Source organism: Rhynchophorus ferrugineus, unplaced genomic scaffold, assembly GCF_030347505.1.
Source record: "Rhynchophorus ferrugineus isolate W39M unplaced genomic scaffold, kcgeb_rfMv2 rfM2, whole genome shotgun sequence".
In the NCBI taxonomy this organism is placed as follows: Eukaryota; Metazoa; Arthropoda; class Insecta; order Coleoptera; family Curculionidae; genus Rhynchophorus; species Rhynchophorus ferrugineus.
In genome coordinates this window covers 25,712,396-25,731,666 of record NW_027472581.1, presented here as the reverse complement: position 1 = coordinate 25,731,666, position 19,271 = coordinate 25,712,396, and the positions used below count along the sequence as shown (strand labels likewise).

At 33.7% G+C, this 19,271-nt stretch overlaps 1 protein-coding gene across 2 annotated transcripts in view; it reads left to right on the top strand.

Moving 5' to 3' along the window:
* Positions 1–15,786, top strand: part of LOC143190273 (stromelysin-3) — a 29,530-nt gene extending 13,744 nt beyond the window's left edge. For both annotated transcript variants that reach the window (XM_076394477.1, XM_076394476.1), the window contains exons 3-9: positions 2,635–2,738; positions 2,795–2,956; positions 6,879–7,186; positions 10,371–10,666; positions 12,827–13,094; positions 15,114–15,254; positions 15,323–15,786. In XM_076394477.1, the coding sequence (XP_076250592.1) occupies positions 2,635–2,738; positions 2,795–2,956; positions 6,879–7,186; positions 10,371–10,666; positions 12,827–13,094; positions 15,114–15,254; positions 15,323–15,474 (1,431 nt within the window). In that variant the 3' untranslated portion in view covers positions 15,475–15,786. The remainder of the gene's footprint in view (positions 1–2,634; positions 2,739–2,794; positions 2,957–6,878; positions 7,187–10,370; positions 10,667–12,826; positions 13,095–15,113; positions 15,255–15,322) is intronic.
* Positions 15,787–19,271: the final 3,485 nt, after the last annotated feature.

Sequence of the window (19,271 nt, the reverse complement as noted above, 5' to 3'; positions counted from 1 at the left end):
TGACAACGCTCGATCATACCTTACAATATTTGTGAAAAATACACTGACGAACCTTAAATGGGAAGTTCTACTACAATCAGAGAACTCACAAGATATAGCGCCTTCTGATGTGCCTATCTGATGACACTGTGTAGTGCAAAAATTATTTATTGGATAGTTACCAAACCAATATCGTTCTTTCAACATTGAATGTTTTACCAATTTTTCTCAATAAATCCCTTTTTAAAATTAAAATATGATTAGAATACATGCAAGCATTTTGTATTAAAAATTAATAAATTCATCTTTTGTTTAAATTTTCCAGCAGATACCAGAGGTTAATCTATTCAAATTTCAATATTCATTTATTCTTTTATATAACCAAAGCTACAGTAGCTGTTTTTGTATTTGATAAGTTGTGCCAATTGTGTTTAGACCGAACTTCAATCAGTTAGTCGCAGACCTAGACGGATTTCTAATTCTAAAAAATGATATGTCCCTATAAATCAATGTAACTTGTTAGTACATGTTGAACCCTTATTCACAGACAGTGAATAGTATCGACGTTTTAAAAGCGGTGCTTTCCACACTGAAGACAACGAGCATTCTGGACAGCCAACAAAATTTGAACACGAGGAATTGGGGACATTATTCGATGACACCATCGTTTTCAATTGATGAGCCCGAGCACTGGTGAAAATGACCAGAATACGAGCAAAGATAACATTATTGTGTTATTCTTCAGCATGACAACGTTCGACCACATGCTGCCAAACCGGTGAAAACATACCCCGAAACATGAAAATGGGAAGTACTACCCCACCCGCAGTATTCTCCAAACCTTACTCCTTCTGAGTACCTATTCCGACATATAAGTCATGACCTACTTGAGCAGAGCCTCACTTTTCATGAACAGATCAAAACATAGGTCGACTCATCCGGACTATCAGTTACTAAAACCGTATCTCACTGATATACATTTAATTGTAAATCAAGGAGATAAACATACCGAATTAAATCCCATATATTCAGGAGTTCCGCAAGGTAGTGTACTGGGTCCAGTACTGTATCTTCTGTATACGGCCGATCTGCCCACTACAAAAATAACTACTGTGGCAACATACGCAGACGACACAGCAATCTTGGCATCCCATGAAGATCCAGTCACAGCATCACTAAACCTACAAACCCACCTGGATCAAATAAAATTATGGTTGAAGACATAGCGCATTAAAGTCAATGAAACAAAATCCACCCATGTAACGTTTACCCTGCGTAGAAGAACATGTCCACCAGTGAATATCAATCATCGTCAACTCCCCCAAGCAGAGCAAGTTAAATATCTTGGTTTGTGCTTAGATCGACGCCTAACCTAGAAAAAGCACATACTCTATAAACGAAAACAACTTCGACTGAAATTATATCAAATATATTGGCTCATCGGGCGAAAATCCAAGTTATCATTAGATAACAAGGTGTTGCTGTATGAGTCTATACTCAAGCCTATTTTGTCATATGGAATCCAACTATGGGGTACCGCTAGCAAATCTAATATATCCATCATTCAACGGTTCCAAAATAAAGTGTTGCGTGCCATTGTTGATGCTCCGTACTATATTTCAAATAAAGTGATACAACGCGATATTCCTCTACAACCTATAACGAGTGTAATTCAACGTGTTTGTGTGAAGTACTTCGAAAGAGTGTCAGTGCATCCCAATGTACTCGCTAATCAGCTAAATATGCGACGTGTTAGTGAAGTGCGTAGACTAAAACGTTTAACACCACCTGATCTGATTACTGAACATGTATAAACTTTAGAATAAGCTTTAGAATAAGACTAATTAATTAAGATAATATTTTATACAGAAGATCGCTTAATGAAGTGATTTTCTGTATGCCATGTAAATATGATATAGACATAAGAAATACTTATTACCTATAGCGCAGATTGTGTCACAAATTGAATCACAAAGAGTAAAAAAAGCAGTATTCAATAAAATGCATAATAAAACATGTAGTAAAAATAAATCCATTATTTTTCCATATAATTGGAAGCGAATTTTACCCCAGGAACCATGGTAATCACTTGATTCTAAATCCATGCTACACGCATACGAACCTACTAACAAAGCTTTCACAGCCTCTAGCAAAAGGCTATCGACATATTGGGCCTGGCGTTGTCCTGATAAAACACAATTTCTTTCTTCGCTTTTTTCTTTTCAAAAAAAAAACACAGTTTTAGAAGGTCCAATTGTTCAAAGCGCAGATTCCAATTAAGAGATGCAAAAATACAACTTATAGCATATCATATTTTCGCTTCAATCATATTACATCGTTTCACAGATGGAAATGAAGTGCTTGAAGTTGTTTTTATTTAACTCGTATGACACACATACATTCAGCTTCTTCTTGATATCCAGCCTTTTCCAAAGGATTCGAAATAATTTTTTCTACAATGTTTAGCAACTAACCAATAGAAATATCTCGGAGGGAATGTTAAGGTGTCAAGGTTTCTCAACTAACATGCTTCTGTTGATGCCGAAGGACTTACAATACTGTTTTTACAGTCATCTATTAGAAAAATAATGGATTTCTTTTTGCTAAAATTAACTATTTTCTCTCTCTAATATTTGATATTTTTTGCAATCGTAGCTCATTACATCACCAAGGTGTGGGGTCCCGGATATCATAGCCAATAATCGTAAAAAAAGGTTTGCTTTGATCGGAGGTTGGAACAAAAGAAATATAACTTATTTGTAAGTAAAGAGAGCGTGTTCGTATATAGAAAATAAATGCTTAAATCTTGTTTCAGTATATCTAATTATTCGCCTAAACTGGGTGAAGAAGTCGTCGCAAATAACATTCAAAAAGCTCTAGATCTCTGGGGCTCTTACGGAAGATTGACTTTCACTCGAGTATATAATCAATACGCAGATATAATTGTTGCGTTTGCTACAGGAGATCATGGAGATGGGTAAGCGTAAAAAATGAATCACCTTCATCCATCTTGAAATAACTTAATTGTTAGTGTACCACCTTCATTTAAATTGTCGTTTGAATTGGCTTTTAATTTTTGATCAGTGACTAATATCTTGTGTGAAATATGAAAAATCATTGGTCATTGATTTTAATAGAATATCTAAAATGTAATATTAGACGTGGAAGTAACAATATTAAATAACATAAATTAGGTGTTAAATTGAAGGTTTATGACATTTCCCTACATAAAATAATTGTTTATATGTAATACTGATGAGCTAACAGGTTAATTGAAAAGTCCCAGGCCTAACAAACCGTAGTAAAACTCATTTTTTTGGCAAAATTAGTTTTTTTTGTTCAACATAATTCCCTTCAAGGGTGATACGCTGATTATAACGACCCTCCAATATTTTGATACCATTTTTGTAGTATGATTTGTGCTTTGCTTCAAAATATGCCTCGTTTTTCGGCCATTTCGTCCTTCAAACAGTCCAATAACGCTGTGTAATAGTCGATGTTGGTGGTCCTTCGTTTTTCAAGGTAGTCAATGAAAATTATTCCATGCGCATCCCAAAATACAAGCGCCATGACCTTGCAAGCAGACTGTTGCGTTTTCCCACGCATTGGAGCGGGTTCATCATGTGCAGTCCACTCGGATGACTGTCGACTGGACTTGGGAGTGAAATGATGGAGCCATGTTTCATCCATTGTCACATGTCGACCAAAAACTCGGGTTTATTACGCTTGATCATCTTCAAACACTGCTCCGAATCATCAACTCGTCGTTTACCCACTTTGCTTTCTCATATCCAAATATTCGTGAATAATATGATGTATACGTTCAGTTGCTATCTTTAGAGTGGCTATTTCATTAAAATTCAATGTATGGTCATTCGAAATTATTTTGCGGATTGTTTAAATGTCTTCGTCGGTAACAACCTCTTTTGGGCGTTCACTGCGTTGACCGTCTTCGGATTCCACCACGTCTAAACGTAGCATACCAATCCTTGATGGTTGATTTTCCTGGGATAGTATCCGAAAACTCAGCATCAAGCCAAGTTTTTGCTTCAACCGTATTTTTTTTCCTTCAAAAAACAATATTTTATAAACATGCGAAATTCCCTTTTATCCATTTTTTTCACAATAACAAAAGTTTCTTCAATCAAAATGCTATAATTCATAAACTAATGATCCGACCGCTGTCAAATTTATATATGCATGTTTGGAGGGTTAGAGCTAACTAAAAGACATATGGATTTAATTCTAGTAGCATCATCTATGTGTCAGGTCGGGGACTTTTCAATTGACCTGTTATTAAGTGTATACAAACAGTAATTATTGAACCGTCTGCCAAAATCCATCACAAAATTTTTAGAAGTTTATAGCAAGCTTCATAACAAAATTATCGATTTTGGTTACAACGTTTTAAAACAGGTTATTGACGTTGACGTTAAGCCATAACGATAAAAAACGGTATGGAAGACCAAGAAATTCAGAGACAATGATTTGCAAGACTTATCGGACGAAAACCCGGCTCATACTCTGAGAGAAATTTCAGAGAGCTCAAGAAGAACAACCAAAATGAAGCAATTCCAAGTAGGTTTCTGTGACATGTGTGATGAAGGGCGCAAAAAGCGTTTTTAAAGGCGAATGAAACTGCTACTACGGATGTCTACAAACATAAATCGAATTGTTACAAAGAAAGCAAGCAAGCAATAGCAAGTAACAGAAGTAAAGTAAAGTAAGTCATCCTGTTGACAACGTTCGGCAAATGTTGTAAGGATACAGTGTTGTATCTCGAATGAAATGGAAAACCAGACATCGCGTTTTCTAATTACGACTTGTTCAGATCGATGTAGTATGCTTGGCTGACACCGAAATGCTAAAGATACACGAAGGAACACATCGGAAAATTTTGTATCAATACATATTGTACTAAGAAAAAATAATCAGAGTAAAATAGATGATAATTTAAGACAGTGCATGTGAAGGAGAGGAAACAGTACAATCGAGACTAAAATCAACTTCCTCCGATTACTTATTCTACCAAATCTTACGTTCCTCAGAAATAATTAAGTTATTCACACAATATACATCAAAATCGGTTCACAATAAAGGAACAAATACAGATACACGGGCTGTAATGGCTTATATATATATATATATATATATATATATATATATATATATATAAAAGTACACTTAATTCTCACCAGACTGATCACCTATAATTATTAACAGCTTCCGCTTAGAATAAGTGTCAACGTTCAAGCATTTGTAAAATAATAATACAGAAAGTGAAAGGGGCATGAGCAGCTAAGGTAACGAGTCAAATCGGTGACGCTAGAGGAAAAATGCCCTCAAAACAAAACCTTACCAAATACTTTGAATGACGACAAATTAATATTTGAAAGTTGAAATATATTCCAAATGTAAGACTTGATTGAAGATGCTACAATCAATCATTGTGAAAGAACGGATTCAAAAATGGAAATTGTAATAGTTTGGAAATGTTTCTTGAATGAACAATTAATGACTTTTTAAATAGCACAACAAAAGATATTTTTTGACATAGAATAACCTACAATTTGTCTCTACAATAAATTAAATCTAGGTACCCATGGATCCTATCTTAGTCTCTGTTGTAATAACGTTTGTGTAGTGCTGTTTTTCTATTAAATGCACCTCACTATACTAAACCACGCAAGATAAAATGGTTTAATTCTTTATAGTGCGTTCTGGTGTTATCCAAGAGTTGTATTACCTTGATATTGACGTGATAATGGAGTTTGTCATCATGTCTCCATGCAATTAGCTTAATTTAATTAAAAAGAGTCGGTAGAGTAAGTAAGAGTCGGTACCTGAAGGTCTCGGTGTGAGTAATCAGTACTGTAGTGGTTGCGTGTATTTTCTTCCCGATTGTAAAGGAAAAAAACCTTGCAAGTGCTTAAAATGACATTATTTACTACATATTTAAGCTACAATGAATAGACGTACAGTGATAAGTAGTGACAACCTTCACACTAACAATGTGGCACCAACTATGCGTGAAGTTTAATTATATGAAGACTGTATGAAGATTGTATGAAGTGTGTTTAATTACACGGATACATCGCTTTTCATTGCCCCAATGCTCCTTCCTTGGGTACCTCGTAGGAAGAAATTGGCTGGCTTTGCTGTTCCCGCCACCAGATTACCAGTTATTTCTAGAGTGTGAAAGACCTATCCAATAATGATTCTCTCGTTTCAGTGGAAAATATACACCCAAAATAGTCTCTGAAGTGGAGTTTTCACCGTCGGATGTCATTCAAGGGGATGAAATATAAACGTATTCCGTCTGAATCTTGGCCCCTGCATTCTCCTTATCTTAATAGTTATGCCGTTCTAAATATACTTAATTTTCCACCTAATTTTTCACACTTATAAAAATCGAAATCTTTAGAATAGAATCTTTTAGAAACTAGCTTATCTGAATGTTCCGAACTAATGTATATGTGTGAGTAATTTTTGTTGTCGCAAAATAATTCACAAATGGATAAAGTTCACACAAACAGACACCAGACCCAAATACATTGGATGACTAAACTAATCTCTACAGTAGTATCTGGATGCACTTACAATACTTCTCAGAGCTTTTTTCGGGAAAACTTGTATTTATATTACTTTTCACGGAACAACTTAATTGAATTCCGTAAGTCCATATAAGTTTCAACAATTACTTGTATAAGACCAATTTATTATGAACTGTTAATTGTAATTTTCTTCCAATTAACCGATATATTTTCCTATATTTTGAAATAAAAGACATGAAGTGCGATCATATTGATTCTAAAGGTCCATCTCAAATATTGCATTTTAGGTAATTTTAGCAAGACAAAATTAATTAATATAATCAAACATATTAACTAAAATTTTAGAAATCCATTCGATGGGCCTGGGTTAATCCTGGCTCATGCCTTCTTTCCTCAAAATTCCGAAAGCACCGGCATAGGGGGCGACATACACTTCGATAACGACGAAGACTGGGCAGATATTCCCAATCACGTAGGTAACAAGGAGGGAACCGACTTCTTCAGCGTGGCATTGCATGAGTTAGGACACTCACTCGGCCTCTCGCATTCATCCATTGAAAGCTCCATTATGTTCCCATACTACACAGCATACGATCCCGATAAACCAATCGCTCTGGATTACGATGACATCATGGGGATGTACCATTTATACAGTAAGTTTTAGTAAATATTATAGAAAATTTGAAAATAAAATATCATATACGAAAAAATAGAATATACACCCTTAAGAGATCACAAACTCATTGTTTTATAATGTATATTATATAGTCCTTCCAATAAAACAGCCAATGCACGTAAAAGATGACATCGAATGTACTTCTAAAGGCAGTTTCTAAAAATATAGAATTCATTTTAGACTCAAAGAGGATTTTTCCTTCTCATTTTACCCTCGCTTACTCGATTCTTCGGAACATGTAAACGAACCAGTCAATAAAATTCGATTTTTATTGATACTGACGACACTATTGTCAAAATTCTTCAAAACATTAGCGATAATAATTAGAGGTTACAGGCCGACAAGCATTGTAAACGAAATTCTAAGTTAATGCTGCAAGATTGCGACGTTATGGCGTCATAAGTTTTGATGACGTGCTTTGGCTGTTTTATTAGATGAAAATGTAGTCGAAAATACGAAATTTATCAAAACATTTTCGCAGATTTCTGGATATTAGTACTAATCGAAGATTTTCCTGTTATGACAGACCTGGCCTTGGAATTACTCGTATCAATATATGTTTTTGAAAATGTTTTCTCAGATCTAAATCACTGAACAGAAAACTAAACAGCAAATTGATAACTTATTCTTACTGTAAACATTTGATTTGACTGCTAATATAAAAATATATTACAACACAAGCACAATTACACAATCACTAAAATATTAAAATGATAATATCAAAACAATGATAATATCAATAATAATAACAATTAATTTTTATTTAGATCTTAATTTGAGATACATACATGCAATTACAGACTTTCTACTTCCAATTCAGATCAATCAAATATATCTTTATAAAATGCAAAAGACATGGCGTATTAAAACAAATAAAACAAAAGCTAGCTATTCAGACTACTACTACGATTCAGACTGCATAGAAGAATATACCCACCATCAAATATTAATAATTGTCAACTCTCCATGCCGAGAATGCGGATAGATATATTGGTCGCCAACAACAACTTGGATTTCAACTACATCAAATACATTAGCTTATCGGACGTAAATCTAAGTTATAATTAGATTTCAAGGTATTGCTATACGAATCACTGCTTAAGGTTATTGGGTCATATGGAATCCAACTATGGGGTACCACTAGCAAGTATAATATAGCCATCATTCAACGATCTCAAAACAAAGTATTGTCGATGCTTCATACTATATCTCTAATGAAGTGATAAAATGCGATATCGCTCTACAACCATAACGAGTGAAATTTAAAATGTTAAATACTTAAGAATGTTCGTGTACCTCAATGTCCTCGCTAATCAGCCAAATGTGCGATGTCATATTGACATACCTAGACTAAAATGTTTAACACCGTCCAATATATTTATAGGACATATATAGATTTTAAAATAAAATTCAGAATAGGGCTAAATTAATTAATATAATATTTTACACAGGACGAAAAACTTAATGAAGTAATTTTGTACAAGTCTGTACAAGTATACAAAAGGATAATAAAAAATGATGATTGCTCACTGGAGATATTAATGAGCAACTAAGAGCAATATTAGAAAAGTTTTACAAAAAATAGAAACAAGAGACAACTTATACAACGGCGATACAAAACGACATTGACGGTTTTTCTATCACAAAACTTTGAGTGCATTGGCTGTTTTATTGGCATCATATTCATAACTTGTCAATTGAAAAGTCCCCGGCCTGCCACATAAGGTGGCGCTACTAGAATTAAATCCATATGTTTTTAGTTAGCCCTAGCCCTTAAAAGATGCCTGTATAAATTTGACAGCTGTCGGATCATTACTGTGTGAATTATAACATTTTGAGTGAAGCAGAGTGAGCTTTTGTTATTGTGAAAAAATAGATAAAGAAGAATTTCGCATGTTGATAATATATTGCTTTTTGAAGAGAAAAATACAGTTGAAGCAAAAACTTTGCTTGATACCGAGTTTTCAGACACTGCCCCAATCAACCATCAAGGATATGCTAAGTTTAGACGTGGTGAAATGAGCACCCAAGACGGTGAACGCAGAGGACACCCAAAAGAGGTTGTTACTGACGAAAATATTTAAAAAATCCACAAAATGATTTTGACTGACTGTAAATTGAAATTGGATGAAATAGCAGACACTCTAAAGATATCAAACATAATATCATTCACGAATATTTGGGTATGAGAAAGCTCTGTGCAAAGTGAGTGCAGCGCGAGCTAACTTTTGACGAAAAACAACGAGGTGATGATTCGGAGCAGTGTTTGAAGATGATCAAGCGTAATAAACCCAAGTTTTTGCGTTAATATGTGACAGTGGATGAAACATGGCCCCATCATTTCAATCCGAAGTCCAATCGACAGTCATCGACAGCACACGATGAACCCGCTCCAAAGCGTGTGAAAACGCAACAGTCGGCTGGCAAGGTTATGGCGTTTGTATTTTGGTATACGCATGGAATAATTTTCATTGACTACCTTGAAAAAAGAAGAACCATCAACAGCGACTATTACAAAGCCTTATTGGGCCGTTTGGAGGACGAAATCGCCGAAGAACGGCTGCATTTGAAGGAAAAAAAGTGCTGCTTCACCAAGACAATGCACCGTGTCACAAGTCAGTGAAAACGATGGCAAAAATCCATGAATTGGGATTCGAATTGCTTGCTCACCCACCGTATTCTGCAAATCTAGCCCCCAACGACTATTTCTTGTTCTCAGATCTCAAAAGAATACGCACCGCGAAGAAATTTTCTCGTCGAACAAGGAGGTGATCGCTAAAATAAGCAATTTTGGAACATATTTCAGCTATCTGTTTTGAGGCAAAGGACAAATCGTACTACAAAAATGGTATCGAAAAGTTGGAGGGTCGCTATAATCAGTGTATCACCCTTGAAGAGAATTATGTTAAATAAAAAAAAATATTTTGCCAAAGAATGTGTTTTACTATGGTAGGCCAGAGACTTTTCAATTCACCTGTTAGACGTATTTGTTAGCAAAGCTCGCTTCAAGCGCCTGTCATATGATCTATACATTAACTATCCTCTTCTATTACTAACGTTTACTTTATTTACAATTTTATCAATCCGAATTTTTGTATCAATTTGATTTTGTATTACAATTATAATCTTGTTTCCTCAATTCCGTTAATGGTAATTTGTAGTTTCTAAAATGGTACCAGATGACAAATACAATCAGAATTCGCCGACGGAAGGATATTATCCAACACCAGGTACTGAATCAACCACAAAATCAGATCACCCAACATATTGGCCGACAACGACTAACAGAGTAACAGTATCCTATGATGGGGATGTAGAAACTGTTGATGTTCATAAAGAACATGAGTGGCAGCACCTCACGCCAAGAACTAAACCTTCCAGCATAGGGCACATATGTAATGGACACTTTGATGCTGTGGCAACTTTAAGAGGCGAATTATTCATCTTTAAAGACAAGGTATTTATACTACCTACTGTAAAGCGTAAACTAACTAAAACAACTTAGTATGCTTTAGTATTTTTAGTATTCTGTTTATGAAGCAATTTAAATGTCTCTATAACTGTTGAATCTATAGTTAAATAATATGTTAAGTATTAAGAAACGGCAAAGTAAATAATTACAGAACTGTACAAGGTCTTCAACTTGAGCAACCAAATACCATATATAAGACAAATTGTTTTTGATTTACATTACAACAAATTGTCAATTGCGTACTTATGATCTGGTGATTTGTGGTTACCGAGAACAACACTTTGAAACGATGTCAATATTCATCGCCTGATAAAGCAGATTGAAAGCAAGCAAACAGGTGATAAAGGCAAAGTTCTTAAGGCATTTTTTCCATTTGTAGCTGGAAAGATAGACAGTGAATCACTGTCCATATGTGGAACTGACTTCGACACTGATGATACCTCAGGATATTTATTATGCCCTACGTCTTTTGCACTTATTGTAAGAAATACTTTTATTTCTTGGTAAATTAAATACGAGTATTCAGCAAAACATTATATTGGTCACTATCTTGATAATATACTATACAAGGTATTACAATGGTGATTACAATAACATTCGGTTATTAATTACGTCAACAACACACTCTTCGAGAGACTCTTAGAAACTATATCCCTTCTAGTCAAGGCGCCGGCCTTCATTTCTGTACAAAAGTGTACATCTCGCATTCCCATCCCGGTCCCGAATGAGTCATCAGGTACCCTCTACGTAATTCGTCAACAATGTTGTTCTATATTTTCTTACATTATATATAACGATGACATTCCTCGAGTAAAAATAGCAATCATCTACATAATTTTTATGTTATCTCCATATCGTTGGTACAGAAATTAAAAAGAAATTTTCAATAAGTAATCAATTGTATAGTTTTATTCTGCGCGCGTTACAAAAGAATTTCGGTACCTTTTTTCGGCAAAATCAAAAAAATCAAAGTACTGCAAATAAGTAAGTAAAGCATATAACATATAGTTTTCTATATAATATTCAGAATATAATATTGTTGATTAAGTATATAAAAAGCGTTACTTTTCTTGCTTGATTTGATGAAATATTCCGAAGCTCATCCGACACTTTTGGTCATAAACCTCCGCCAGACCTGTCAATTTTGTTCTGTTATGAACGATTTAAAAGTGCTGTGGAGAATTAAAAAATTATCGAGGACAATGAATTCAAGACTAAATGAGCGATATCCCAACATTAAACCTCAAATAACCTATATACAGCTTAGCAGTTAATTGATCAACTATATCCAGACATTTATATGCTATGGTAAAGGTACAGGAGGGGAGAAAATGGCACGAATCACACGAATTGACTAAAAATAGCATCAACATACCGTTCTATTGCTGCAAGGAAAAAAAAGAGCACTTCTATGATGTAGGGTGCCTGCTTTGGGAGTGAATGTCTACAAGTTTTTCGATTTTAGGGTAAATGATGTGGCTCGGTGAATGGAAGTAAAACGAAATGAAACAGTGGTGTTTACATTATGTAACCGTTATTTATTGGCTTTATAAAAAATATGAAAAATACAATTAGATAAAACGGATGGCAGCGGTGTTACCTGGAGACGAGGCTTGGGCAGTCGATGGTGGCACGTCTAAACCAAACGATGGTTGAGCACTGAATGAATCGAAATACCCTTCAATAACATCCCAGATAAAAGTCTCGGGGTTGCCGCCAGCTATTCGTTATCGGGTTCTAGTTGGCGCTGCTGGCACCCCGCCCGTTTTCAACATCTGGGATTATATTTCTGAGTATTCTGTAGACCGTTATTCCACGATGTAAAATTCGACATGCCTCAAGGTCGCTACACGATCATAATTATTTACCTTCACAGATTATTTACCAATCTATAGGAAGGTTAATCCAGAAATAAGTCTACTATCAGTTTTATAAATAGACAACATTGTTTATTCCCAATCTTTTTCTACGCATTTTTTAGGCGGTGGTATAACTCTGTAACTGAGTGTCGTAAAACTCTGCCGCCAACCTGTTGAGAAAGTGTTTTACCTCTTCTTCCTCTTCATAATAATAAATATTTAATTGTTAATAAATAATTAATGACTAAGTATTATCATTAAAAAATAAAGCATTATACTCTTACAGTATATCTGGAGATTAAGAGAAAGAGGTCAGATCCTACGAGGATATCCAACCAAAATAAGGGATATGTTCCCATTTTTACCCAAAGATGTTAATAAAATTGATGCAGCATACGAGAGGGGAGACGGAAACATAATTTTCTTCGCTGGAAAACAATTCTGGGTCTCAGACGGTACCAGATTATTAGAGAACAGCCCAAGACCCTTAACAGATTATGGCTTGCCCGATAATCTGGAGAATATTGATGCAGTTCAGCTCTGGGGACTAAATCGTAAGTATTGTGAATATTTTGAAATTAATTTTCGACAATATGTATGTTAAACCAGTGGTTCTTTAACTAATTTTATTTTATGGAACCCTATGTTAAATAATCACGATGATCTATAATGTGAATCAGAACAAAAACTGGGATAAAAAACTTTTACTTTTAAAATTTTCTGGGACATAAATATGGAACATCTTCATTGTTTATTATAACTTTTGGCGTGAACAAATAATGTGGCATTTTTGGCATTTTTTTCATAGTTAAATACATTTAATGATTTTCTCTTCAAAAGTGGATTCTATATTACTATACATACCATACACTGTCCTATTATATAACACATTTGCTGAAAAGTCTCGGACGTAACAAAAAAGTGTGTTTTTTTTGTTCAAAATTGGCTTTATTTGTCAACGTAATTTACATCAAGAGCCACACAATCATACAGCATATATCAGCGCCGCTCTAACATTTCAATACCACTATTGTAGACCGATTTATCTATTTCCTCTAAATAGACCTAAGTTTCAGCGATATAATTTTCATTCGAGCAAAATTTCTTAGCGGTGAGCATTTGTTTCAGGTCTGTGAATAGCCACTAATCGCTGGGAGCGAAATCTGGCGATTACGGTGGATGTGGGATCAATTCGAAATTCAATTCATGTAGTTTTGTCACTGTTTTGATTGATTTGTTACACGGTGTGCTATCTTGATGAAACATTTTTTTTGTCATGTGCGGTCATTTCTTTGCAATTTCGGCCTTCGCTCCAAAATTTGTGGTATATCACAAGTGTAGAGTAGATAAAAAAAAGCAATGGCCCCAGTACACTTCCTTGTGCTACACCTGCTTTAGCTTCTTTTATTGTACAGTAAGCTTCTTCTTGTTTGACTCTAAACATTCTAGTTGCAATTACGAGTAATAGTTAGGTGTATTGTTTTGGTAACATTTTCTGTAGTTTATGAACAAGGCCTTCTTGCCAAACCTTATCGAAGGTTTGTGCTAAGAATATAGCTGAGCATACTTTTTTTAGGGGTTTTCTAGGATTGGTTTTATTCTTTTCAACAGGAGATTTTCAAAAACCTTAGATATTACCGACAGCAATGATATAGGTCTATAGGCTTTTATTTCGTTTGGTGACATCCCAGGTTTTGGGATCATTATAATTTCAGCCATCTTCCAAATGCCTAGGACATGTTTTAATCTAAATGCTGTATTGACCAAGTTTGTTAGTTTTATAATTCCCTTTCTTGGTAGTTATTGTAGTAATTCTCCTGTTATTAAATCGTAACCTGGTAATTTCCTGGGTTTAATGTCAGTTTTAATAACTTTGGTTAGCTATTTCGGCATGACTAATCCATGCATGGAATTTTCAGCTTCTATGTCCGGCAGTTATATTCAATATTAGTTTCGTTTGGTTTTAAAGTTTTTTTCTGGATATTCAGTAAATGCTACTGCTATTTGGTGATTATCACTCATAAGTGGACTGTGTAAACATGAGCGCTTTAGATCTTTCATGGCTTTCCAGAGTGAATAATCAGTTTCTTTATCATGTGTTAAATTTCTCAGATTTTTTTATGGATTTGTTTTTAAATTCCAGTATTTTCCTTTTCAGTCCTCTTTTGGTTGTATAGTCTAAAGTATTTTTATTTTCAGGTTTTCTGTTTTGTTTCCATTTTTTTTTTTCGTAATTTTCGTTTTTTAACTACCATTTCCTTCACTTCTTTTGGATAATTAATTCCTTTAATTGTACTCTTAATTTCTGGAGTATTATTCCAAGTAGCTTGTTGAATACCTACTACCAATTTTTCTGCTTCAAAATTTAATTGTTCAGTTGTCTTGAGGGGTACATTTAGTTGGATTCGTTTGTTCAATTCTTCAGCAAATCCTTCCCAGTCTGTTCTCTTGTTTGTTAATTTTGGGTTTATTTCTTTTCTTATATATATATCTGAACTTAACTCAAAATTTTCTTCGACTTTTATATAGTTAGATGTTATGTTACTTACTATTCTAACAAATGTATGTTACAGATAAAGTATATATCTACAAAAACGATCGTTTCTGGAGATATAACGAGACCAGCAAAACCATGGACCAGGGATACCCCATGCATATGGATAGATGGCCTGGGGTACCACACAACTTGGATGCTGCTACCACATGGATAGACGGTTAGAGACTTGAGAAAAATTTATTTAATTTCAACATAACTAATAGCACTTTCTTTTCGTTTATATAGGTATAACATATTTCTTTAAAGATGAACTATTCTGGAAATTCGACAACGAATGGATCAGAGCCTCCGGTAGTTCGCCACTACCAGTCGGTCCTCTTTGGTTGGGATGTAAAGAAGATCCGGACGAAATTGTTCGATTATTTGGTTCGGACTGAAACAACGATCGATTGTTAATGTTATTTTTATTGAGTTGTTACTAAAAAGAATATACGACACTTAGAGAATAGACGGCAGCTACAGATTAACAATCGATGCCTTATTTATTTTTGGAACGGATACTTTTCAGAAAAAAAAAACAGTTTAATGTTGCGGTACACATACTTTGAATACTTATACATGGATCAGTTCCCGAAATAAATGTATATCTAATTTAAAATAGATGTATCAACAGGCTAAATATAACTTGCGTTTTATTCTTGAGTATAGTTTGGTGTGTGATTAAAAAACAAATGCAGCAAATTGTATTAGATTGTATTATTTTTATTCGAAACCTACTATCTACCCTTATTTAATGAATGTTTAAACTTGGCAAGATACTATTTTTGGTGTTCGATTATACAAATTATTAGTTATACACATGGCATAAAATTTAATAAATCGTGTATATTTAAAACGTATATTACTGAAATAAGTTTGTTGTCGTTTCGATTTATTCTTCTTGTTATATAGATGTCATAGATTTTTAGCTTACGTCACTCGAATAATATGCCGTATGAATGTGCGAGTTACTTTCCATAGTGAACATATTCTTCGAGGCAATTCTGTACATACTCGTTATATATAATCTCTCGAATTTCTGGTTACTGGGGTAGCTTCTTTTGCAGTTGACTTAATATCTTGTGTTATATCTTATAGTCGTTGCTCAAGATCATCTATGATTTTAAATTGTCCTTATAAAAACAGTAAACACATAAATTAAAATGTCTACAATATAACTTTAGAAACAAAAAAAATATCTGTAATAGATTACCAAGAATATCTGAAATATTTATTGAATATAAAAGTTATTATTTATCTCCATAACTGAGAATAACTATCGTTCACGCTTCAGAAAACGACATATATCTTCATATGTCAGTATGTACATATATTAGTCATCAAATAAGATTTGAAGTTCTTGTAGCTGTGAAGTATCACTATCCATTTTTAGCGACGAATAAAGCACACGGATTCCGTTTTGAAAATTCGTGAGGTGATCCAAAAACTAATCCAATATTTGACTTCATAAGTCAATGAACCTGGATATTAATCATTGATCCAAATAGTCGCTATCTCCAGTGGTAATACTTCAAGTCTAAGTATGCATAATGATAGACCGTATAAATTTTAATTTATGGTAATCTACAAGGCTCTATATTTGACAAATTATTTCACTTAATTCAGCTTTACCATGTGCATTTGGAAAAAAATCGATGTGCCTAATTTGTAGGTTTATTAAAATTAAAGAAAAAAATAAAAATTCGGTCTAAATAACGTTTACTCTTTCCAAAGGTCGAATATAAGGGAAAACAAAAATAGATGATACTAATCCCAATCGCTAACTCTTAAATGTTATGTTTTTAACAGATCTCCAAGAGACTTATTTGTGTCGTCATGATTGTACCATATTTATGCATTATTATACAGCTGCAATAACAAATAACTTGAAGCTTTCACCTGAACACAGTTTCTAAATTAGAGTCAAAATAATATTCAATTAATGTAAACACTTCAACGAGTTTTAATTTAACCTCAAACAATATTTTAATTGATATTTACGAGAATTAAATATCTACAACTTGAATAAATAAACAGTAATGGACTAATATACCATTTAAATTAAGATTTTGTTAATTTTGCATATTTCAAAAAAACATAGAAAACCCAATATACAATGGCTAAAAATATTTGAATTTAATCTACAGATGGCACTTGACTGATAAAAAATCAAATACTTCATGATCACAGATAGTCGAAGATACAGAAGCTATGTATTACATTTTCATATTTCGATCATTTTACGACTAAATTGACAGACAATTGACAATTGTGACCAAACGATAATGTTTCTATGGGGAAATAATATTGTAATAGTTCAGTTAAAAAACTAGATTGAAAAATAATATGGTGGATTTGCTACAGAAAAGTTAAAAAGATTGTCACTGACTTTCAATGTTACCTGTGGCTTACTCAGAAACTTTTAAGCCAATTAATATTACATATATACGAAGTTACAGGAAATGATTCACAGTGGTGTATCATGCCACTTAAGTAATGTCAAGAGAATACTGGCAATATGTGCGATAAAGATTTAGTTCTACAGATAACAAGTTATTAGGTGACACATATTTCAAATTTATCAGCACATGTTGAGACAAATTTTGAATGGGACGCTCCAGTATTCATATGGATAACTCTCCTGGACTAACACATGATCTATTTTCGTTTGATAATACGCCACAGAACATTATTCGTTTTTTCGGTTTAAAATGGCTTTTTCAGTCGGCTCGTGTGATAGTCCTTTTCGATTCTTTTGGATCCTTTCCATTGCATTTAAACTTGTAGAAACAGTCGATTAATCAACTCTTAACCTGCCCGAAACTACTTTGAGAATTTCAGCTGGATTTTCTTCCAATAAGTCTTACAACTCAATGGTTAAAACGTTTGGTCCTCTAGGCCGTTCTTGGCCTTGGAAACCAGAACCGACATTTGGTATATGACAGAGTGTTTGATTGATTTGGGTAGAATATTTCTTCAAATCAAACAAAAGGAATGAATGCCGAAAATTTAATCTTGAACATTACATACTTAGCGTTTGTATACATCATCATTTTATGTAGAAATAGGTCTGAATCATCAAGTTTAATAGTTAGGTTAGGTTGCTTATTCTTCGTTTTCACCAATAGATTACGCTGATCAAAACACATGCAATAAATAGATGCAAAAAGCCAAACAATACGATAAAAATAACCAAAATTGTCGTCCGAATTTTGGAGGTCACAACCTCCGAATTTTGGTATGCATATATAATATTACTAGTCGGCAGTTTTTAAAAATTATGAATAGTCATCAAAATAAATAGCTTATATTTAAAAACTTTACTGTGTTTAATGAACACCAAAACGATTATTTTCTTCATTCGTTTTCAATTGAAATCAATGAGAAAGTTACATGGAAGGGTCTTCTGTAACTATTAGTCTTTTTGATACAGCACTATAGGAACCATGTTCCACCGACTTTGAAAAAGAACGTTTAATTTGTCTCAATAAATACAGCTATATGCATCATTAGAGCGTTAATGGTTGAGAGCATAAACGATACAGAAAATTTACGTAAGTTACTTAAACTAAGGATGCCGAATTTTCGATATTTAAAAAATATGTTTTTAAACATTACAAAAAATAATTTAATTAGATTTAATAAACCCTTTAAATTGGTACTTAATTTACAAAAATTTACAAAAACTATCGGTATTTTTCCGCGATATATCGATATATCAATATTTTTTCAATAATATCGAAAACTATATATCGATATTTTTTAAAATTAACACCCGTAACTTAAACTGATGTCTTTAATGTGTCATCTATCTCATACATAACTTTACTGTTAAACTAAGTGCTCTGTCGACTTTTTTAAAATAGGAAACTGGAACAGCTGTTGATCTTGAACGACCAGATAAGGGATGTCAGCCGAGTAAAAAAATATCGATATATCAACGTCGATATTTTCAACATATCGATGTATGTCGATATTTATTTTTTACAACATCGATATTTCTTCCCTCCAACCCTGTTTTTCTATGCAAAATCAAGATTTAAGGAGAGAGAAATCTCAAATCCTCATTCACAAATATGGATAGTTGGCATCAGTCGGCATCCCTAGACCTGATCATTCACTGTTATCAGTATTTGTAGGAATGCGGCATTTAAATCTTGCATACCAGTCAATAACAGTGGATTATCCTGCTGCA